Below are 24,636 nucleotides of genomic sequence, written 5' to 3'. Positions count from 1 at the left end.
CCTGGGCAGAAATTCCACTAGTATGGCAGGGATGGGGAAAGATGACTGCAGTTTCATCTCAAACAAAGAGAAAATATGGCAGAAAGGGGGATTTTCGCATGTTTGTGAGATTTGGTAACACCTCTAGCAAAATCCTCATTATGCAACTTTTTGTTGCTGTCTTGGTATCTTTGTACAGTGTACATCACTAGAAAGTCGTGATCATCACCTCGGCATTTTTTAAAAAGAAAAATCCTAAACTACCTTGTGACTTTGCACTTTAAAGCCAACTGCTCCTCCTGGTGGCCCAAATGGTTGATGCAACCAACTCTAAGTTTTAGATGGCTCGCTTCAAGAGTTATCGGGCATTTAGCTTTCTATTTCTCCTACAGTTCATTGGCTTTGTTCGCAATGCCCCAGTGTAGCTCCCAGGCTCCTTGGAATGATTGTTGAAAGACTGGAAGCTGAACAGAGCGGAGCTAATGGTGGCTAGAGGAATCGCTAATAAACAAATTCACTTTTTCTCTCCCTCTCTCTGAGATTCTGGGAATTCTGCAAGAAGCGGAGGTGGGGGGGGGGTGTCCTGTGCAAATCCTACCATTCAAATCAATATTCTGAGCAGCCAGGTAGTCCAGGAACAGAAGTAGGGATCGGTGACAGGGGAAGGAGAAAGGGTCTGTGATGTAGTGACCTTCTGAGTGACCTTGAGCCAATCACCATCTTTCAACCTCATAGGGCTGTTCTATGGCTAAATGCACCCATGAACACACATGAAGCTGCCTTACCCTGAATCAGACCCTTGGTCCATCAAGGTCAGTATTCTGTACTCAGAGTGGCAGCGGTTCTCTGGGGTTTCAGACAGAGATCTTTTGTACCATCTACTGCCTGGTCCTTTTTAACTGGAAATGCTGGGGACTGAACCCAGGGACCTTCTGCGTGCAAAGCAGAGGTTTTCCACTAAGCCACAGCTCCTCCGCACAAGTGCTCCACACAGGGCTAATTCGGCCTGTTTGGGGCACAAATTGCCCCCAAATGAAGTGTGGGAATGCTCCCCTGGCTGACACGACATCACTTCCGGAAGTGGTGACACCACTGCACCAGTTGGGAGTATGTATGCGGTGCACGTTCCTGAGGTGCCTGCCAGTAGCAGGCAACCTCTGGGAGCTTGTCCCCTCCCGCCAGATGAGGGGGGAAATCCCTGGAAACTCTGGTCCCACTGTCATTAGGCATTCTGCTACGTGGTCTGTTCATTCATGTCCAACATTTTTCCTTTTGAAAGAAACCTCGTTTCACTAAAGCACAAAGGACATTAGTTTGGGTTTGGTTTTTTTACTGTAATTCAATTGTGCAAATAAACGTTAAAATTAATATAAATGGTGGACCTGTTCAGATTGCAAAGAAGATATTTATAATGAAAGAACCAGAGTGCTGAGAGGAAGCAAGAAATGATTAAGAGGAAACGATTAATGAAGGGTCAGAAAGCCAGCTTGGGTGTAGTGGTGAAGATTTGGGGGGATACTATTTCAGATCTCCACTTTGTCATGAAAGCTTGCCGGGTGATCTTGGGTCAGTCACTCTCCCTAAGCTTAACCTCCCTCCTTGGGTGTTTCGGCGCAGTTCAGGAAATAATCCAATCCACGTTTTGGAATTTGCTCTCAATGAATTTACTGCAACAGGATTTTTGCAAAAAACCATAACTGACTGCAGGCCATTCATGCAACAGAGAGGCCTTCAGAGCACAAACACTAACACATACTGATACATAGCAGAGACAGAGAAAACCAAGAGGTAAGTTAAACTGCAAGAGAAAACATTCAATAAACCCTAAACACTAGAGAATGCTCCATAGCTCCCCCTAGGGTATAAGTGGACTAAACTACTTTTTCAGAAGCATTTACAGTGACGTTCTAACCACGATAAAACACTACGTCTTGCATCTCCTGAGATACAGATCCTGTACATTAATCAGCGCTCATCCATACCTACTTATTGAGAAGAAGCTGGTCACCTTGAAATACTTCCCACCTTGTGAAGCAAGCCCATCCCTGCCCAAAACAGACATGAAAGAGGCAAAAACTCCTGGAGTTTGCTTGCTCTGTGCTCAAGTAAATTTCACGTCTCAAATTCGGAGAATCAGATTTGCTGATATCCTAGGTTTAGACGGTTCTAGTAATCAGCACATGCCAGATTTCAGCTTTCCTTCTAAGCTGGCAGCACCTTAATCCATGTGGAGTGCAATATGCTGTGCTACTGTACTGATTGCGTAAACACCTTTGGCACCCATGATAAGGCAGTTTACAAATTGAACTCAATGCCACCTGCAGGCAGAACAGATGTGTTTGCATATAACTTCCTTGGCAACCGTTCGGAATGTGTGCCTGCTTTTTCTGGCTGCCACCCGCCAGCTTGGGACGTTACTATGAACGTAGGGTCAGCCAGCGATCTCAGGGGGACTCAAGATACTGCCTCACCACCAGTTCACTTCATTCAACAACCAGTAAGTTGTCACTGTGGGATGTGGAATCAAAAGGGAAACAGTTCTGAATGAACCACAAAGAGGAAAAATCCTTTGTGACTCTGAATTGCTTTATTCTCTCCTACCCTTCACCATTCTGCAGAAATTCTGGAAAACATTGGCATGTTGAAGGGCTGGTGGAGCAGAAACCACCAGAGCAGAGAACTCATGTTCTGCCTGCCATTAATAAATTTAATCTCTCCCCTAACTCTCAACAGGAGACTCCACTCAGAGTCAGTGTGGAGTAATGGTTAGAGCACTGGGCTGAGACCTGGAGTTCAATCCCCTTGCAGCCATGAACCTAACTGGATGACCTTGGATCAGTCACCCTCTCTCTGCTTCACAGGGTTGTTGTGAGGACAACATGAAGGGGAAAGACGCCCCCCCCGAGTTTCTTGGAGGAAAGGCAAGATAAAAATGTGTAGACAGAAAAAGAGTCGTGTATGAGTGTTTGTGCATGAGCGCACGCATGCATGTGCTGGGGTGAGAGGGTCATGGGGAAAGGACTGTGGTATGTATGCCCATCATCTCCTCTTAAAGAAATAACCACAAATGTATTTATTTCATTTATACCCCATTTGTCTCCCCAATGGGGACCCAAAATTGCTTACAACATTCTCCCCTTCTCCATTTTATCCTCACAGCAACCCTGTGAGGTAGGTTAGACTGAGAGTGCATGACTCACCCAAGGAGTCAGCAAGCTTCCATGGTGGAGTAGGGAGTTGATCCTGGGTCTCCCAGATTCTAGTCCAACTCTCCAACCACTACTGGCTCTAATAGAGTTGGAAAGGAACCTCATGTGATCTAGCTCAGTCTCTGTCTGGACACAGGTTATCAAACCAAAAAACCATCACCATCATCTGCTAACCCGACCTTTTCCTAAATGGAATGGCACCATTCCTTAGGCTAGATGTTTCAATCAGCACTGAAGACGAATTGCAGCTCCACTCTCCAATAAAGGAGGGATGGGCTCTGCTTCAGCACTACAGCTTCAAGGCTCATCCTCTGCATGAAAGAGAACTCTCGGGGCCACTCGTAAGACATTTTTCTCATGCTAAACAATCCAAGGTGTCCTGCAGTGTCTCCTACAGCATTGCAAGGGATTCTGGGGCAGACTTCCAAGATCCCATGCTGCTGTAGCAGCACCCCAAGAAACAGGGAAGTCTCAGGCAGCCAGTGGGGTTTGCAACATCAGAACACTCGGGGGGGGGGGGGCGGACTCAGAGCACACGGGTGCATGAAGCAACTCCCAACTGTATTTTTAACTTCACTGCAGTTGCAGAAGAGTCCACATTTGATCACAGCAGCAAACAGTGGTTGGGGCACTTAGCTCTTACCCTGGGGCTATTTTTTCCCTATCAAAAGCCACTCTGCTTTCCTATCCATGGAGGAACAGAACAGGATCCGTGTGTGTGTTTAGGAAGGATGAGTTTTTTTACCAAAAAACAGCACACAGGGAATGATCTAAACCCTTTTCTTTTTGCTGAGATTTGGAGTTCCACATGTCTGGAAGAGATTCTCAGTACTATCCCAAGCAGACGTAAACCGTTCGAAGACCTTTGAAGCCAATGAGCTTAGAAGGGTGTTAACTCCGCTTAGGACAGAACTGTAAAAATGGTGGGTGACTCCTCCTGCCTCCTCCATCATGTCCAGTGTGACTCTTGATATCATCTTTGGTATTGCTACATCAGCCTCTAAAATAGAAGCAAAACTAGCTAAACTTGAGCCAGGAGAAAGTGGCTTTCATGAATGGGAGATGGCTGGGGATTCCCTCCAACAGACTGAAGAGTTTCTCTTTGTTCTCCCAGGTTGCCCAACAGCCAGAGATAACAATTCTGCAGCAGATGCCCTGGACTGCATCTTCTCTTCCTCTGTCCAACAGAGGGGGCCAAATCAGGGAAGGTAGGCAGCCAGCAAATGAGAAAACCATGTCGACCACTAGCCACACTGCTCTGACTCATGGAAAATTCCACAGCGTTTGGTCTGGCTGGCTTTTAGGACTAGAATGGTAAAATCTGAAAAGGAAAGTTCCAGTGCAGGAGATTCTATGGATTTGATTCCAGACTGGAAGACAGTAAAAATGAACAAAATGTTGGATCCAGATAACTTGTTCACTCCATCTCACCCAATTGTCCTCTTTACTACAAGCCCCCATTCCACAGGGCTTTTGTCCATGTAGGTCCCATGACCTCTGTGTAGTCTTTTTGGTAGTCAAAGAGAACCTACCTCCCTTTTTCTCCAGCGGAATGGCTGGCTGGTTTAACCCAAAACTTTATCCCCCTAAATTCAAAATTTAAATTTTGGTTGAAATTTGTTGCGTTCAATAATCAATAATCCAAGATCAGTTTGCAAAACTTGTTTTTTCCATGTGAATCTGAGCAGTTCAGGGGGGTGTTTTTGTACACAAGATTCACCTTTGAGCTTTTGTTCCTTTATTTATTGAACTATCCAATGCAAAGCCAGCTGGAAAGCCATTAGTATCTGTAATGCAAGTAAGTGTTCCAGGTTTGTTTGTTTATTTGTATTTGCATTGCAGTCCAATTGAAGCAAGAACCATGTCAAGCCTTGCCTTCCACAAATCATTTTTGAAAATGCCTAATAGGGGAATTTTGACAGCTTTCCCGTGGAATTTATGCAGAAGCCAACAAGACCAAAAAGATCTTTGGTCTACCATCCTCCCAACTTCAGTATCCTGTGAATTGACATTACAGACATGCAGACTAGCAATTCAAATTGGTCCTTGAAATTGCATTTTGGCCTGCAATTCAATACCACCATTTTCCCCTTGCATGTATCCCTCCTTGTGCTATGGCCAGTCCTTACCTGGTGGTAATGGAAAGTGCCATCAAGTTGCAGCTGACTTATGGTAACCCTGTAGGGTTTTCAAGACAACAGACATTCAGAGCCAAACTACATGTGACGTCTTACACAGGTTGGACACTAGTCGGCTTCCCTCAAGTTTTGATGGGAAATGTAGGCATCCTGGTCTTGCAGCTGTAATGGAGAGCCAAGCTGTAAAACCAGGGCGCCTACATTTCCCATCAAAACTTGAGGAAGCTGACAAGTGTCCAACCTGTGTAAGACGTCACTTGTAGTTTGGCTCTCAGAGATGGTTTGCCATTGCCTACCTAGACACAGTGACCCAGATTCCAAGTACTAACCCAACCCTCTTTAGCTTTCAAAATCCAACAAGACTGGGCTAGTTTAAGCCATCCAAGTCAGGGCAATCCTTACCTAGGTAAATTAAAGGAGCATTGTCAATTCCTCTTCTGCTAATAAAAAATTAGAAATGTGCTTTTTTACTTTTCATAATTACATTCTAAAGCATGTATGCTTGGAAGTTCGCACAGAAATCAATGAGTGGGCCTTCTGAAAAGACATGGCTAGGAGGATTAAGAAACATGAACAGCAGGATCTGTATTCATTTTCTATTTGACCTAGATTTTTCATTTGATTTGAGGCTTTTCGGCACCAGATTTTTGCTGCTGCTTGGCTTCTTAACTGCATCAGGTCTTCCCCTCTCTTACAGACATTGTTGCTGTCCCATCCTCTCCCTTACAGACAGTATTGTTTGCCAGTCATCGCTATCCTGTTTTTCCCCCTGAGTTTTTCCTGTTTTTTCCAACATGGGAAAAACTCAGGACAGAGAGCAACAACAGGCAAACAATACCATCAGTAAGGGAGAATAAAACTTGATGCAGGTAAGAAATTGAGGTGTGGAAAATCCCTTGGTCACCACCCAACAATACCATTTTTAATGAAAGTTTACACTAATCGCAAAAGCTTTCCCCCTTTTTCTGATTTGTGTCAACTGTTAGCCTTTCTTTCTTGGCAGATTTAATGGAGCTAATGATGATTCAAAATGCCCAGATGCACCAGGTGATAATGAATAACTTAGCCATGTCAGCACTTGACTACTTTGGGCTCAGTTCAGCCCAACCTGCTGGCCAGGTAGGTATCTAGACCTGGGATGTTTTGCACCCTCTCCTAGAAATGTCCTGTTCAAATAATCCTTTGCTGGTGAATCAATGAACACGCAGGGCCAAGCTACAAGTGATGAATGACACTTGAATGGCAAGTGTATTTCTCCCTGTTCACTTGCCCTCCACTCGATCCACTTGCCGTTCAAGTGTCATTCGTCACTTTTAGCTTGGCTCTGAGAGATCTACAAATCAAAACTTGAGCCCAGAGTTTACAATCCAACCTAACATAAGCACTTTGTAAAACCCATAGATTTCAGAAGATGTTCCCTTGCCCCCCCCCCCCCCAGTTGGAATAAGAGGCAGACACAAGGCTTGGGTAATAAAGGGCCACTTTTATTTAGGCAACAACATGAACTGCAGCAACTAAAAAACCCTGGCAAGGGCCTAACCAGCGGTACAGGTCAAGCCCTGGGGTCACTCCCCTGGACCCTGCCTTGACCTGTCTGGGCAAGACCCGCTGCCCCGGATGCGAGCCACCCACATGCATGGCTGGGATCTGGCTGGCCTGGCAGATGGTTTCCCCCTTAAAGCTCCAAGCACCTCTGCTGCAGAGCATGAGGGAAGGACTTGTCCAGGAGATCCCACCAGGCAGCCTGCCCTCTCAACTGGCTGCCACAAAGCATGCCAGCCGATCCTGACAGGCCCCTAATAGCCCCACCAATGGGGATGTGCCAAGGGGACTCACCGTCCCGCTAACATCCCCCCAACTAAATCCTACCAACGCTAAGGCCAAGCCTCTGCTTAGGCCTTTGCACCCCACAGGTGACTTACTGTAAGCCATAGCCCTTGTCAGTAGAGGTTGGCCAAGCGGGCCTTAATCCTGAGATGGGGAAGATAAATGCCCAACCCATTCCCCCAGCTAACTAAATATCTCCAACCAAATAGTTACGACGCTAGATAGGGCCGGATCGAGGGGGGCAGTGGGGATAGTCTGCCCCCGGCACCGCCAGGGAGGCGGCACCAGGAGCAGCTGCCAGCTGCCGGAGCGCGCAGGCAGCAGCATGGGCAGCCTCGCAGCCCCCGCGCCGCCTTTCACCTGCCCCACGGGACAGGCAGCGGCCGGCTTGCCACGCACCCCCTGTCCCATGGGGCAGGGAAAAGGCAGCGCAGGGGCTGCGAGGCCGCCCGCGCCATTCGCCTGCCCCGCAGGACAGGGGGCAGCCAGCTGCCCCCTCTCCTGCGGGGCAGGCAAATGGCGTGGGCGGCCACGCTGCCCTTTGCCTGCCCTTCAGGACAGGGGGTACGTGGCAAGCCAGCCGCCCCCTGTCCCACGGGGCAGGTGAAAGGCAGCGCGTGGGGCTGCAAGGCCGCCCGAGCCATTCGCCTGCGGAGAAGCAAATGGCGCGGACGGCTTCCCAGCCCCTCACGCTGCCTCCGGCGCCCCGCATGATGACATCACCAAAATGATGTCATCACACTGCACAACCAGATACACATTGCCAGTTCTGTGCTGGGAACTTTATTCCCAGGAACACATGGGCCTGATTTCATTCAGGGCCATAGCCACAGGGACGTGGGTCTTAAGCCTCCCCTGTGTCCTTTTCTTGACCTGAAATGGCCCCTAGGAACAGCTATTTGCCTCTGAGGGGAACCTTACGTGTGTTCAGTACAGGAGCTTTCTCCGGTGTGTCAAATAGCAGGTCTTAAGCAACCTCTCCGTATGTTCTGTGGTCCTGATCTGAATTGGGCCCACATTGGTCTGGGAATTAAGTTCCCAGCATGGAGTTCGCAATACATGTCTGTGCAGATGCAGGGTTGGGGTGAGGAACACAATGAGGTTAGGTGGCAGAGCATTTGTTTGCACACAAAAGTCCCCATGTTCAATCCCCAGCATCTCCAGATAAAAGGACTGGGAAGTAGGTGATGGGGAAAATGACCCCGGACTGCAGCTACCAGTCAGAGTAGATGCTGCTGACCTTGATCCAGCTTGGTACAAAGCAGCTTCATTAAATCAAGATAGACAGATACTGTAAGACCCGACTGGATGTGGTGAGCAGTTCCATGATTTCTCCTTGCACGCTTTAAAAAAAAAAGAAAAAAAAGGGAAGCCGACACGGAAAGCAGAAGATTGGCGAGGAGGACCAGTTGCTTCACCTTTCCCTTTCTTCCATTTTCCCGGTCAAAATCCAAGCTATCAAACTATCGTATTTTTATTCTGTTCTTTCTCCAAAGAACTCAGGGCAGCATTCATGTTCTCCTCTCTTCTACTTTATCCTCACAGAAACTCTGTGAGATAGCTTAGATTGAGAGAAAGCCCAAAGCCTACCAATGAACTTCAACCTCTCATGTTGGAGGGAAGTAGGATTGATTTAATTATGCCATTTATACCCTGTCTTTCTTCTACCATGGCACTCCAGGTGGTATATCTGGAGCTTCCTGGACTGTACATGGAGCTTCCATGGAGCTCCTGAGTCCTGATCAGGCCCTGGCCAGACCCAATCATGCCTACCTTCAGCAAGGCCACTGAGCACCTTCCACCATACCCTAGGATCCCTCTTTTCTGAGACTTTCTTATCTTTCATTCCTTTCAGGTGGCCCATCTCCCTTGGGAAGTAGAAGATGATGAAGATGATGACTCAGAACCCCCAGTTTTCCATCACCACTATGCTCCCTATCTCAACACCATACCCTTCTCAGCATGGCAGCCCCAGCCTCAGCCATCAGCTTGGCAACAGCCGTCCATTCGCCACGTGGGCCTAGATCCTGAGCCAATGGCAAGACACGATGAGTGAGTGAGTGTATACGTGCAGGGAGTAGCACTCTCAGCAGTGCAAAGGTTAAGGTGCCATGGCTCAGCAGCAGAACATCTGGTTTACATGCAGAAGGTCCCAGGCTCAATCCCCAGCAACTCCAGTTAAGAGGATTAAGGAGTAGGTGGCAGGAAAGACCTCTCCCTGTGACCTTGGAGAGCCACTGCTAGTCAGAGTAGACAATACTGACCTTGGTAGACTAAAGGTCTGACCCTGTATAAGGCAGGTTGTGAATCTGAGACCATGGTGATATCACAAGCTCCGAGATCACAGAAACTTATTGCAATATTTCCAGTGCAGAATCAGCTGCAATGTGTTGCTTCCACCTGGACATTTTGCTGATTTGGGGGGGAAGGAGGCAGAATTCTGCACCTGTGCAGAGAAATCCCATTGGGAGCAGAGAAATTGCTACCCCAGCTTTACTAACAATACCTTTTGACTTGTTCCAATAGACAAGTGGTCCCTCCACCCCCACCACCAAGTGCAACTGGAACTGTGACAGCTGATGTGCCACCAGCATCAGGTAAAGATGGGTGATATGGTTTACAAGTGGGTCTTTCCCCCAAACCACAGATATAGTCTCTATCCCAACTCTATGAGGGCAGTAGAAGAAGGAGGTGCATGCCAATGGAGTCCAGTGCCTGCTGACAGCACTGCTTTGCTCTACCTAAGAATTTGTTCTAGAAAGCAGTCTTTTACATGTTGTTATAAAACACCTTTCTTTTAGAATTGGGGAAATTCTGTTTGTTTGAGAAAATATCAGCTGCCACCAATGTCTTCACCTGCGCCCACCCAAAATTCCCTGGGCTGAGGGTGGATTTTCCAGAAACACACAGATGGGTTGGGGAAGGCCTTAGGTACCAGGACTGTGAGCAAAGCAGGATATTTGAAGGGGGTGGGAGGTCATTTTGTTCATTCATTCATTTACTTCATTTATACTTTGCCTTTCCCCCCAGTGGAGATTCAAAGCAACAAACATCATTTCCCCTCCTCCATTTTATCCTTACAACAACCCTGTGAAGTAGGGTGGCTTTGGTATAACTGGCCCAAGGTCACCTAGCAAGCTTCCTTGGTAGAGTGGGGTTTTGAATCTGAGTCTTCCAGATCCTAGCCTGACACCCTAACCACTATACTATGCTGTCTGTGGGTGTTCTTATTTGCATACATATGTACTGTCAAGTCACAACCGACTTACGGCAACCCCAGAAAGGAGCTTTCAAGGCAAGTGAGACGCAGAGGTGGCTTGCCACTGCCTTCCTCTGCAGAGCCTTCTTTGGTGGTTGCCCATCCGATTACTGATGCTGCTTAGCTTCCAAGATCTGACAAGTTCAGGCCATACCATGCTGACTTCCCGCCAGAGTTCTTACACCTCTGGCTTTGGGAACCCTTGTCCCAAGGATGACACAATCTCAGCCCTTTTGAATATTCTCACATCCTTGTAGCCTACTTAAATACACTCTGCATCTGTGCTGATTAAATCATTCTTGAATATATTTAATGCATGCAGAATGTCGATGGAGTGGATCCAGGCTGCCTTCAACCTCCATGTTTGATATCCTGGGAAGACTGAAGTCAGCAGCTTTCTTCTTTCTTTTTCAGAATACTACGACTTCACCCAGGGACGGTTGTGACAGCAGCTTCCCCCGCTCCAGCCCCTTTATAAGGAAGTGGCACATCTTCCAACCCAATCAGGCTCCTGACCAAGCAGTTTGGTATGACTGACACATTGCTGCCTTAACTGGATCAAGATCTTCAGGAGTTGGCTGCCTGTGTGTGTCTTCATGACGTAGACTGTTGGGAATATAAATAGTTGATGTTACAGATCACCTTCTGTGAACCAGCTCCTCCACTGGCCAGAACTGGCTTTATTTCCAGATGTCCCAGGGTTAGGGAAGCAAACCCCTAGATGTGGTCTGGTGTCCTCCTAAAACTACAGTTGATCTCCAGACTATAGAGATTATTTTCCCTGGAGAAATTGGCAACTTTGGAGGGCATACCATAGATTCAAGGTGAAATTCCTCCCTGAACTATAGGCACTGCCTACAAATCTCCAGGAAGTTCCAAGGTCAGAATTGGCAACCCTATCCAGGCTACACTGCTTGGTCCTGGGTCATTGTTTCTGATCATTCTGGACAGTATCAAAACATCTAGATGTTTATTAGTAGGTTGTCATTTACTCTCTGGATGAGGAATATCTCCTGCCCCCAGCTCCCGTTGCCTGCTGGCACTCTGGTGTCCAACAAAAGGGGAAAAAATTAAATCACCTTTGAAATCACCATTAGTGTGATGATGTTACATTATTTCTGCAGGAAACCTAGAAGTGATATCATTGCAATCTAGGAATCAGTGGAAACACTGTGGGTTTACCATAGAGTTTTCAATGGTTCCTAGAGTGGCTTGATGTCACTGCCAGGTTTTCCCTAGAAGTGGTATAACACCATTGCCTGATGGTGCCCCCTATGTCCCTGCCCCCCCCCAAACTCCCAACAGTTGCCAACTACTTCCTGGCAGCCATATTTCTTAGTTTGTTCATTTATATGCCTCTTTTCAGCAAAATGTACCAGAGGCAGCTTTTAACACTGTAAAATCCTATAAAAATTAGTACTTTCAGATAATGCAGTTTAAAAACAATAAAATCAAGGAAGTGCAAGAGATATCCGTCAAATCATCTGCAAAGATAAGCCCTGACTTGTCCTGATCTGCTCTACATTCAATGGGTCATACAACATTTCTATGATCAGAAATGCCCTGCCAACCTCCAGGTGGAACCTGGAGATCTCCTGCAACTACAGATATCAGCTCCCATGGAGAAAATGGCAGTTCTATGACATTATACCCCACTGAGGCCCCTCCTCTCACCAAACTCTGCCTTCCCCCAGCTCTTTCCCCAAATCTCCAGGAATTTCCAAACCATAGATGGCAATCCTACCAGCCAGAAGGAAACATAGGCACCTTAGCAGATGCTCTTGCCTGTTAAGCCATCCTATAAAGATAAACGCAGTGGCTGCCTCAGATCTGGGCAGGGAAAGGTAAATTCACTGTGCCAGCCCTGTTCAGTCTTTTACTTCTGCAGAATGCTGTAGGTAACATAATGAGGAGTTAATGTAGCAAAGTTTCTGATCAGCAGAGGGCACCCAAAATCCAGCAGGAAATTTTTGAAAGGTTTTGTTTCTTTTAAACAGGGATGAGCTATTGGGAAACCTGGCTGCCAGATCAACTTCCTCTGGCCAGTGGTAGCCCTACCAAATTTTAATTTATATGCAATTAAAAAAAAAACTTCTGTGCTGAATTTCACTTGTAATTGTGAGATTCTTTTTCATTTCATAAATGTTTTATCATGTTACTAGCAACAAAGCCTGTTGTGGTAAAAAATATAACAGGCTGTAGAAAACTGATTTGGCAGGCCCCCGCTGTGGGGCCTTGGGAGGGCCATGCTACTGTGCCAGGCCTCTCCATTGCCTCCGTAGCCACTGCAGGGCCTTGGAAGGGCTGTGCTGCCAGACCAGGCCTCCCCGCCACCTCCGCAGCCCCTCAGAGGCCTGACCCTTTACTCTCCAGGCAGAAGACCTGGCACTCATCATTGAGTCATCCTTGCACGCAAAGCGCATGCGCTTCCAGGCTACATGATGATGTAACTTCCGGGATGTGATGTCAGGCCATGTGACGCCCCGGGCTGAATCAGGCAACTGCAGAGTGTGGGAGCACGGCTGGGGTGGCATGATGGGACCAGGAGTGCTCCTGCACTCTGCAGCAGCCTGATTAGGGCCAAAATGGGTCTGTCTGATTCCGGCCGCTACAGAGCCTGGGAGCTCTGCTGGGGGCGGCACAATGGGCCCTCCTGCACTCTGCAGTGCCCCAATGTGGCCTGCCAGCGTTCCGTGAGTAGGCCATCCCTTTAAGGACATGTGGAAACAGCCTATAACTCTTCATCAGGCTAGTTATTAAGGGGGATGCTGTTTCTGGCCCTCACCTTAAAGGCCTCTTAAAGCACTGCCTAACAGGTGAAGCAGATCCATTGGCCTATTGCCCAGACTGAGGAAACATTTTCCTCCCATATCTGTCCTGGAATCATACCTTGCAATTGTTGCCTTGCCCAAGCCTATAACAGGATTCCTGAAATGCCTGAGGCTGACAGAGATATTGAACTTGTACTGAGTCATCCACGGGTTGCTGCCAATGCAAAGGCAAACAGTTACACTCTACTTACCATCAGTCTATGAATCATATGCTATAGAGTAATGGCGGGCCTTCCTTGTTAAAGAGTTAGTGATTGTGTGTGTGTGTGTGTGTGTGTTGCGGTCTTAATCTGAATTGGGAGCCCATACACATACTTTTCAAAAGAAAAAAACTCTTGTGATCTATCCTGTCTGATTTGGCCTGTGTCTTTTGAGGTGTTTGAGAAAAAAAATTGCCTGTACAAAATATAAACATAGTACAAGTGGCTTACAGTGCAATCCTAAGCAAAGTTACACCCTTCTACATTTATTGACTTAGAAGGACGTAAGTCTGCCTTGGAGTGCTCTGTTAGCATCAGGGATGTTCTGTCACCCCCCAGTCCGGCTTGTGTCCTGCGTTCCAATGGCAGTCAGGTAGCTAATTGTTCACTGAGCCATTTGGACGGACTCACACAAATTTGGTCTTCTGTTTCCAGCTGCCCATCCCACACCCACACACCACTTGTCTACCACTGCCTACAACTGGTAAAAGGCTATAGTTAAAAGGAAAAAAAATGTTTGTGAGTTTCCAGTTGAGACTAACTACTTAGGTGTCTCTTTGTCGTGTGTCTCAAATCCCCACTCTGCCATGGAAGCTTGCTGGGTGGCCTTGGGCCAGTCGCATATTCTCAACCAGACCTACCTCATAGGGTTGTTGTGAGAATAAAATGGAGGGAAGAAGAACAATTTGAGCTGCTTTGGGTTCTCAATGGAGAAAAAAGCAAGTGTGATTTTTGTCATGAGTCTGATTTTGCCTACAGGTCATCAAAAAAGGATGATTGCTCTCCTTGTTGCTTCATCAGGTATTGCTGCAACTCGTTTGCCAGGAGGAAGAACTGCTCATTCAGTATTTAAACTACTATTAAATATTGCAAACACAATGATCAGAGGAAGTCCACAATAACTATATAAGCCTGCAGAGCTGTGTAAAAAAGTAGGTGCTTATCTCTTTCCAGTGAAGCTGTTGCTGCCAAAAAATGTCCTCCTCATCGGGCTTGTGCCTGTGTCTTTCAGTATTTCTTTCCATAGTGATGTAATTCTATATTTTATATACACACAAACCAATGGAGGATAAACTTCTTGCATCTGATAAAGTAGGCTGTAATTCACAAAACTTCATGTCACAAATATGTAGTAAGTAAATCAGTAAGAACCCTATTTCAGTTTACCCTCGCACCTTTACCTAGCCCAAAAGTAGGGGCAAAACAGGTTATGTGTTGCTGGATGAGAAATACTGGGATCATTGGGACTGATTTTTCTGACATTTTAAAAATAGATTACATTGTTTGTCATATAACATGAAGCATAATGCCTACAGTATAAAGTGGCATTTACAAAGGGATATTAGATGTCCCACCAATATGACCCACTTCTCAAAAAGTGTTAAAAATGTAATTAAAGAATCTGAAAGAAGGGAGAAGGAAAGGAGGATTTCTAACTTACATTCCACATTAATAACTACTAAAGACAGATTAAGATTTCATTACCGACTCATATAAAGAGTAGAAGGAAAAACACTTCATTTTACTACTTTGATAGATTATGGAGAAATATTAACTTGACCCCACCTCCCTCCTGTTCACATATTAATAAAGGTTTGATGCTATATTGCTATCAAGTATGTTCTAAATTTCCCACTAGAGTAGCGATGAGGAGTTGAGACTAGAGATGGGCACGAACTGAAATATGAACCAAAGTTTGTGATGAACCAGGCCAGTTCACGGTTCGTGAACCAGTGGTTCGTCAGAGCCCATTTCTGACGAACCACCATGAACTTTAGGCTGGTTCGTTTGGTTCGTTTTTTGGTTAATCACTGCAACAGCCTGGTGCCGATCAATCAGTTTCCTAGGCAACAGGTGATGCACTTCCTGCAGACCTTCTGCTGGCCCAGCAGTGACTTTCTGCTGGTCCAGAAGTGACGATTTGCTGTTCTGGATGTAATGTTTTCACGAACCAAACAAATCGGTTCATGAACCAGTGCAGGTTCATGAACCGTGGTTTGTGGTTCGTGATTTGTGAAATGTGACGAACTACGAATCTCATGGTTCATTTTTTTTCCAGTTTGTGCCCATCTCTAGTTGAGACCAAGACTGAAAATAAAAGTTGGGGGAGGGGAGAAAAGTTAGAAGGGGAGAAATGAAGGCAAATCATAAAAGGAAGAGAGGAAAATGAAGGCAGAGAAAAGTGTGAAAAAGAGGAAGAGAAATTAAGGAACAGAGAAGGAAAGGTAATTTTATTTTGCTTCAGCACACTAAATGAGCTGCCCCTTTTCAAGATCTGTCTGGGCAGACAAAACTATGGAGTTGAGCAGAAGGAAACAAAACGGGAAAGGACAGACTGCTGCGACAATAACCTTGTTAACAGGCTGGAGCCCGGTAATGATGGTAGTCATCGGCTATGCTTGATGGTCTTGTCGTGCTCTGATGCTGGCTTGCTTGATTGGCTTAGCAGCATTTCACAATAGACAAATGTTCGCCTCAGCCTTGTGGTAGTAAAATCAAACAGATAGAGCTACTGCTATTTACTGTACTCTGCTTTCCCTACACCCTAGTAGTTGAACTGCATTAAAAGTAAATAAACTGAAATGCATTCATTGAATGCAGCATGACTCTGGCTTCATAAGCCCCAAAGCTGACTTGTGCCCCTTGAATTTTGTCCCTCCCCGTCATGGGGTCCTGCAGGGATGCATGCTTTTTCTTCAGAAATCAAGAGGGTTTACTTCACCTTCTGTGCGACCTCCAATGTGGCTGCAAGTTGAGCACAAATCTGCTACTGATCAGGGTTTTTTTTCAGCAGGAACGCAGGGGAACGGAGTTCTGGAACCTCTTGAAAATGGTCACATGGTTGGTGGCCCTGCCTCCTGATCTCCAGACAGAGGGGAGTTGAGATTGCTCTCCGCGCCGCTCCAGCAGCGCAGAGGGCAATCTAAAGTCCCCTCTGTCTGGAGATCAGGGGGCGGGGGTCACCAGCCATGTGATCATTTTCTCTGAGGGCAACCCACTGAGTTCCACCACCTCTTTTCCCAGAAAAAAAGCTCTGCTGATGATCAAGGCATCACTGGTGAAGTGGTTGCTGCACAGCGGCAACCTTGATTGGCATGGTGCTCAGGTTGAATTGTGACAGAAACCATGGTGGTGATCCAATTTGGAGCTCACCTTGCCTGTAAACGAGGAAGTTCAGTCAAGGTAAGTTCGCTGAGTGATAGCTTTTGTGCCATAGTTCTTAACATCCTTCCTCGCTTAGATCTTACATTCAAAGACAAGTGGGAGCCCTGCACTGCTGTGGTTATGTGAGAAGCCTTGAGTTAGGTGGCTGGAGCAGACATGGCAGCTCCATCTTTTGGTAGCATTGCCTCTGTTCTAAGAGGGGCAACATGCAACAGGGTTGCCCATAGCATCCTGCCAAACAATAGGGAGAATTTTGCCATACACCAGTCACATAAACATAGGCAATGTACTTTAGTTCCACCTCTTTGTCATAGGAACAGAGACATTCCACACAAGAGTTTTTGTTCTGTGTTTCCCCCCTCAACTGCAGGGTGGGGTTTTTTTTGGGGGGGGGGGAATCTATGTGGACAGGAAAGTACAAATTTCCACACCTTTGCATTCACATCTCTGGTGATATTTCTCCTTGTACATGCCATTCCCACCCACCCATGCCACGCCCCACACACCAGCAGTCTTTTAAAAAAATTGCTAGTCAATAGATCCTTATGCTGTCATTACACTACAGTGATAAATCTACTACTGGTTTTTTTTAATGCTGGCAAAAAGCATCATAGTGATGAGGGGCTGGAAATGATGAGCTTGAAGATGGGCATATAAAATCCCCACCACTATCAACATGGAGTTTGGGTTGCTGCAAGAAAGTGGCAACAAGAACACGAATGGAAATAATTCCTGTATGGAAGCCACCAAGCTGGGATTGCTCAAACAAGCAGAAGTGTGTGACAGCATCAGCCTCCTGAGGGCTAGAAATCACATTATGCTGATGGGTTTTTTTTTTGTTTAAATAAAACACAGTGCTCTGACAAAGAAGTCCTATGGAAAAGAAGATAACCTTTTTGTCCTTTTCTCCATTTTTTTTTTGTACAGAAGATTTTTGATTTTTCCACACTGGTGCTAAGTAACCTGAGGCCACTTTTGTACTAGTGAAACAGTCTGCAAGCTTAATCTCTGCCAGAGAAGACACTCACATCCCTTGAGGTCCTGGTTGTTAATCCCTGGAATTAGTTGGCTCAGCAGGCCATGTTGAAAGACAAAGGAACACCCAGGCTCAAGGGTTTATCTGAAATGAGTTAAATGGTTTGTTGGGGCGCAATTAGTAGAAGACCACCAAATAAAGCAAAATACAGAATTAAAAGAAAATAGAAGACCAAAAATAAAAGAAAGAAAAAAGCCTAAACCTTACATATTGCCAGAAGACAAAATACAGTGTAGATGAATTACAGCAAGAGAGGAATTTATTCCCTGTCATTTGCTGAATTGGGTGAGATGGAGCAAGAAAGATAGCTGGAACCTCCAACCTTAAAGTCTTAACTATCCTTCAGCTGAATAGACAGAATGCAATGGAGAGAGTTCCTGATATATTTCAGGCAAGGGAACTGAAATCCCAATAATAGGATAAAATAAAATTGGAACAGCAGAAAAATAAAAGCCAGTGTTTAGAGAAGACCCTCCTGTCCACTCTAGTTAAATTCACAGTTCAGTCTCTTGTACGGTCCACAGCTTTTCCTTCCTACAAATACGTGTGTATTCACATAGAATGAAAAGTTCAGCAGCTTGAGCTTGATCACAACAACTAGCTTGGGAAATTCCTGGAGATATGGGAGTTAAAGCCTGCAGAGGGCAGAGTTTGGGGAGGCGAGAGCTCAGTGGAGTATAATGCCATAAAGTCCACCTTCCAAAACAACCGTTTTTTCCAGGGGAACTGATCTCTGTGACCCAAAGATCAGTTAGATCAGGAGATCTCTAGCCAGTTGGTAACTACTATATATAATAGTAATAACATTTGATTTATATACCGTCCTTCAGGACAACTTTATGCCACGCTCTGTGAGGTGAGTGGTGCTGAGAGAGCTGTGACTGACCCAAGGTCACCCAACTGGCTTCAAGTGGGGGAGTGGGAATCAAACCCAGTTCTCCAGATTAGAGTCCTCCTGCCGCTGTTAACCACTAAACCAAACTTGGGCTAGGCTCTTTTAAAACTCTTTTGGGTTCAACCCCCCCATTTTTATTTTATTTTTTAAAGGACACTTTCAGGTTTGAAAAGAAAAATCTCTTAACATTAACAAGCACACATCCTTCCATTATCAAGATGTTGTGTATAATGATTGCTTTCTCGGCATTTTCTGACAAAAATAACGAATCAGCATTAGGTTGAACTTAATTGGTCCTAGATGAGGCGGAGTTCTTTAATGTCCTCATGGCAGGACTCCTCAGCAGTAAGGTGGCCACATTAACATTGGTCAGGTAATTAAAGTGACCTGTTTTTTAAGCATAGAATCACCATGCAGTCTGATGTATCCCATAAATAACCTTACACAGTGTATGTTGGCTGCTTTTTGTACTTATGCAGTTATTGGCATTTATCTTGAAGTAGCTGCAAGAACTGACTGCAAGATTAACTAGGTTCATCACCAGAGGCACCCAGAGGCATCTGAGTAGTAAGTCTCAACTAAAAAAAATTAAGTCTTTTTTCCCTTTTAACTGTGTGTCTTGTAACAATTTGAGGTGGCACCTGAGAGAAAGCATTCTGCAACAGTACATACAGCCACAAATAGTTTGTTGAACGATCAGTTCTCTGGTCATAAACTAGCGAGTAGGATGCTCAGCAAACTGGCAGGTTCCCAAGTATCCCTGTTTCTCCATGAAACAACTCATCAGAAGGGCTAAAAGCTCCTTCTCTTCCTACTTCTCTTATTCCTAATCTCCCTCCATGCACAGAGCTTCTCAGGCAGACTGCAGTTCAGATGTTTTCTGTTTTGTTTTTAAAACTGGAGGAGACAATTACATCTGATTCAGTGGCAATTTTAGTTTGGCTCTGAGACATGTTTTTACATTTGGTTTCTAGGTCACCTGTCTGCAGTCAGACTTACAGGCAGTGTCTGGTGAAATCTCAGGTCAGAAGAATGGTTCAGCCAATGGTCAGGAAGTATGGCTGAACTCCCCTGCCTAATCCCTTGCCATTCCCCATGATTAACATCTACAGAATCATGCAAATGTGCTTAAATGCCAATGTATAAATTTCACAGAATCCAACTTTTCTCAGTACAGAACCGGAGTTGCCTTGACACCGAATTTTTATCTTGATGAGAACACAAGACACGTGGCCCTAGACATAGTTGCTTTCCACCCAGGAAGCAGTGAAGATTTAGATTCTCTGACAATAGGCTGACAGCTTCCGCTAATTATTTATCTAATTAATATATTAGCAATGCCTGGAATATGGTGGAATTTGCACAGCCAATCATATGATGAGGAAACAATTACACGGAAAGGCACCAGTTACTCATATGCAATCACAGACACATGGTGTGCCTAGTTGTGTGTCCAGCCACTATTTGTTTACACAGTGTTTGCGTACAGCTCAGACAGAAGATGCTCTATTTAATCTTACCAGCACTTTGTTGTGAAAACATCATCTTGCAAAGCGCAGAGCAGTTTCCAATAAAAGCAAAGAGGTGTGTACGTCCCAAAGCAAAGAGCAGTCCAAAATATGACACATGGCAGATCTCTCTTAAACCATATCAGCTAGAATTGTGAGTCGCTATCGAAAGCCTTACAAAGCAGGTGTCTCTTGTAGAACCGCAAGCACCTTTGTCTGACATATTTATGGCAACATAAAGTCCACAAAAGCTTGTGCCTTCTGAACTACTGTAGCATGTTCTATGTAGGCCTGCTCTTAAAGGTAACCCAGAAACTTGTGCAAAATGCACTAACTTAACTTTCAAATGGTCTTGGACAGTAATCACACTTAACTCCAACCCTACAGCAGTTGCACCAATTACCTGTATGTTTCAAAATAGTAAAGAGTCCAGTAGCACCTTTAAGACTAACCAACTTTACTGTAGCATAAGCTTTTGAGAACCACAGTCTTCATCAGATGCATGTATTTTGCTACTACAGACAGACTAACACGGCTAACTCCTCTGAATCTATATGTTTCAGGACACGTTAAGATGCCAGTCTCAACAGTTTAAGCCCTACACAATCTGGGAAGCCAATAATGGAAGTACTGCCTCATGCATGCTAAATAAATCCACCCACTCTAGATTTCTTATTAAGAAGGAGCATCTGATTTTTTTCAGTGGTGGGACCCACCTTTGGAACATTCTTCCAGAGGAGGTACAAAGAGCACCTTCTCTGGTCACATTTTTGCAGACTTTGCAATGTCACATTGTTCCAAACCATCATTTGAGGTTCCCTTACGGGGAACAGCGTGTGTGTTTTCCCTGTTGCTGCTGCTGCTGCTGATACAGCACAGTGGCAGACAGGCTTCCACAATTATTTTGCTGAATCTATTTTGCTGAATCAATTTCCCAATAAAGAAACAAATATTTCAACAAGTATATAAGACTTGCTTTGGACAGGATTCTGTTCCACATTACAACATGGTAATTTGACCCTTGTTCAAAGAGTCATAGGTTTGACGATTAAATCAACATTAATTGAAACTGACAGACAGAGGTCGGAAAAGCAACTTGCCCATCTTCCCACCTTTTTTTACCTGTCACTTTTTTCATGAGGTTTCCCTCCTATATTAAAAAAAATCTTTTAAGTAGCTGGCAGGTGGCTTCAGGTGGGGCAGCGGACCAGAAGGGAAACCAGTTGTATAGATGTTACCTTGACAGATGTTTATCTACTCATATTCACCCATCCCAGTTGATTTTCTCCTGAGAAATAAACAATAGGGGGGGGGTTTGCCTTTCCAGAAGAAAAACTGCTTGAGGGGAAATTTTGAGGATTGCAAGGAAAGGGTTAAAAAGCCCCCTCCGTCCCTCTCTCTACTCAGTCAGAAACCACTCTGTTCAATATGTGACTGGTGCTAGTGGTGAGAGGGAATGGGCTCCCAAGCATGTTCATTGAGGCAGAAGCTTTGTGCTTCCCTCCCTTCTAACCAGCACATTTTTTCTGGCAGAAAAGGGCCATGGGGAGTGGGCTGTTTTGTCTTACTGCCAGAGACTTGTCTCCTTGGCAGATGCGGTGGTAAGACAGACTGCCTTTAGAAGTAATGCTTTTTCTAACATAGGGTCTGCAGGGCCACAAACTTGCCTCCTCTAAAAATACAGGTGGGGGGGAACCTTCAGACCTCTTTTATTTGTATGCAAATATAAATAGATTTAAACAATAAATTCATTGCAACTTATATGCAGGGCTTTTTTTCAGCTGGAACGCGGTGGAACGGAGTTCCGGAACCTCTTGAAAATGGTCACATGGCTGGTGGCCCCGCCCCCTGATCGCCAGACAGAGGGGAGTTTAGATTGCCCGGCGTGGAGGGCAATCTAAAGCCCCCTCTGTCTAGAGATCAGGGGGCGGGGCCACCAGCCATGTGACCATTTTCTACGAGGGCAACCCACTGAGTTCTACCACCTCTTTTCCCAGAAAAAAGCCCTGCTTATATGATTAATCCACAAAAAAGTTCCTTAACTACAGTACTGCTTATAGACCTATTCTTTTATGGTGAAAAGGGAGGGACATCAAAAATTCTACAAAAATAAATTGGTTTTATTAGACTTGGAAATGTATCCAATGATAAAATGTATCCAAAGTCTAGGCAGATCAAAGTGCCTAGACTTTGGACACACCATTTTAAGGAACAATATTCCAAACAACATGAATTTAGGAAATTTTGAATAATTTGGCCTCTGTTGGTCTCGTTCACTTAAAACTTTTGTCAGATTAAAAGAAAATACTTAGTGGGTAAGTTCAGACGTCATATAAAATCAAAGTTAAATTAAACTAACGGTAGTTAATATGATTGTCTGAATGTGATCCATTAACTATGGCTAGCTGGATACATAAAACCAGAATCTGAAATCATGGTTTGAATTTCATTAACCACAGTTATTCTTAACTATGGTTACAGATGATGGGTTGGATCTAGTCAGCTTGTTCACTCAATCTCTTCCGGTTCTCTTCCTTACTCTATCCCCCATGATCAAGACCAATCCATACAGGGCCCAGCAGAACTTTTTTGAGTACTGAAAACACCAGCGGAAAAACTGGTAGGCTCCAACCTGGGCCCTTTTCACACTACATACCTGCTTCCGGGACATCACGAAACGTAGCACAAAAACCGCAGAAGATAGCGTCTTCTCGTGAGAGTTTTGCGCGACATCACGCAAAACTCTCGCGAGAAGACGCTATCTTCCGTGGTTTTTGCGCTACGTTTCGCAATGTCCCGGAAACAGGTATGTAGTGTGAAAAGGACCCTAGTGTATCAAGATGGACCACCTGGCTTAATTCTGGCATGTTCCCCTACACTGCCACAATGCAGTCTAAAATACCAGCCAGGTCTTTGAAGGGGAGGCAGCAGAAAGAGAGATGAAACCAACATTTGAAAGATCATCTGCAAAACCAATCCTGGTTTCACAAACTGAACATGGCTAAAATAAATCAAGGTTTTGAGTTATACCTGAAATGAGTCTCTGACTTTCTTGTACTTATGAACACTTTGAACAGTTCACTCTAGAAATAAACTGGGATGCTATGAAACCAGTCATGTAATGGTCTCTAACTCAGGTTTCCTACAATAGCTTTAGATCTGCTACAGATAGCAGGAAGATCTAAGAACATAAGCGGAAGTATCTTTCATTATCTTTGATTTGACATATACAGCTCTAGTGAACTCTTCCTATAGAAGATTTGTATACCTAAGGGTAAATATGTCTATTACACAGTTTGAAGCAATCCTTTTATTGTTGTTATTGCAGTGCATGATGTGTATAGGTGGGTTGACAAGGAAATATTGGAGAGTCATCCACATTGTGTAAACTCATTAAGTCTTTATGATGGCAGCCTCAGAGAGTCATAGATACACATCTAAGCAACAACGACTTGTACAGAAAAATGATTATGACATTAAGAAAGGAAGTGATGGACTTAACTCTGCTAGTAGAGAGACAGGATGTAACATGCAACTATCCATCACATTTGATCCTGCTCTTCCTCCAGCAAACTCTGGCCAGCATGCAGGATTCTCCCTTTCCCCCCTTTTATCATCACAGTAAATAACCACAGTAAAGTAGGTTATGCTGTGAGTAACTAACTTGAGATCGCCTACTGAGTTTCGTATCTGCATGGGGATTTGACTCCAGGTCTCTCTCTTCCTGATCAGCACTCTAATCATTACACCACACCAGGTTGGATCTAGATGGCATTTTCACTTAATCACACTCAGTTCTTCTTCTTACTATAGCCCCCATTGTCTATGCAGGTCCCATGATCCCCAGCATAGATTTTTGGTGGTCCAAGTGGACTCCTCCTCCCTTTTTCATCAGTGGGAAAGTGGGTTTGATCCAACCCACTGGCTATTGGTATCCTTCTAACATATAGGTATTGTGTGCATGCCAACAATAGAAAAAATTGTCTATACACAGCAGTAGCTAAAAAAGAAACCCAGCTACAGCACATGTTCCATTTCTAAGCATTGGTCCAAAACCCACAGATTTTTAATTGCTTCTTCTGTGACTAAGATCTTAGTTTCAAAGGGAAGAGACAAATGAAAATATTTCTGTGAGAGCTCATGTGTTCTTTGTGAAAGCCTAAAAGATATGTACAACACTAGGCATGGGTTCTGCTGTGCCATTCATAAAGCAGGAAAAGTATGTAAAGTAAGAAACTGATTTCACATCTGTTCAGGATCAACAATGATGTGGAAATGATCAAAGGGCCCATCAGAACAGGCTAACACAAGTCCTTTTCCCAGACATGATGATGAAATACCATACCAGGAAGGATAGGAGTACAAATAACCATAACAGATTTAGTAGAAAAGATTATAATCTTTACAACATGCTGACCACTGGTCTTCTTGAGATGACCACTGTAATAAAGCTAAGAAATTAGAGAGACGATAATGTTAACATTACTACAGTGTGCCACACCATCAGCCTTCCAGGGAAGATGATTTGCTTATAATCATACTACTGTGACTTACTTCGTGTATCTCTATTCTTCTCTCAAGAGATGTTA

The 24,636-nt window shown here is 44.8% G+C and overlaps 1 protein-coding gene across 2 annotated transcripts; it reads left to right on the top strand.

The window, feature by feature from the left end:
- The first annotated feature begins 2,383 nt into the window (after nucleotides 1-2,383).
- Nucleotides 2,384-12,455, top strand: PRR29 (proline rich 29). Of its 2 annotated transcripts, XM_054995034.1 has the most exons (6): nucleotides 2,384-2,476; nucleotides 4,303-4,396; nucleotides 6,330-6,445; nucleotides 9,009-9,205; nucleotides 9,680-9,750; nucleotides 10,827-12,455. In XM_054995034.1, the coding sequence occupies exons 1-6, from the start codon at nucleotides 2,399-2,401 to the stop codon at nucleotides 10,856-10,858; spliced, it is 588 nt and encodes a 195-aa protein (XP_054851009.1). In that variant the 5' UTR covers nucleotides 2,384-2,398; the 3' UTR covers nucleotides 10,859-12,455. The 2 variants fall into 2 exon arrangements, with proteins under 2 accessions (XP_054851009.1, XP_054851010.1); XM_054995035.1 differs by lacking the exon at nucleotides 10,827-12,455 and having other exon boundaries at nucleotides 9,009-9,209.
- Nucleotides 12,456-24,636: the final 12,181 nt, after the last annotated feature.

This window comes from Eublepharis macularius, chromosome 12 (genome assembly GCF_028583425.1).
Source record: "Eublepharis macularius isolate TG4126 chromosome 12, MPM_Emac_v1.0, whole genome shotgun sequence".
Classification (NCBI taxonomy): Eukaryota; Metazoa; Chordata; class Lepidosauria; order Squamata; family Eublepharidae; genus Eublepharis; species Eublepharis macularius.
The sequence above is the reverse complement of the archived record's forward strand: the minus strand, read 5'-3'. Positions and strand labels throughout refer to the sequence as shown.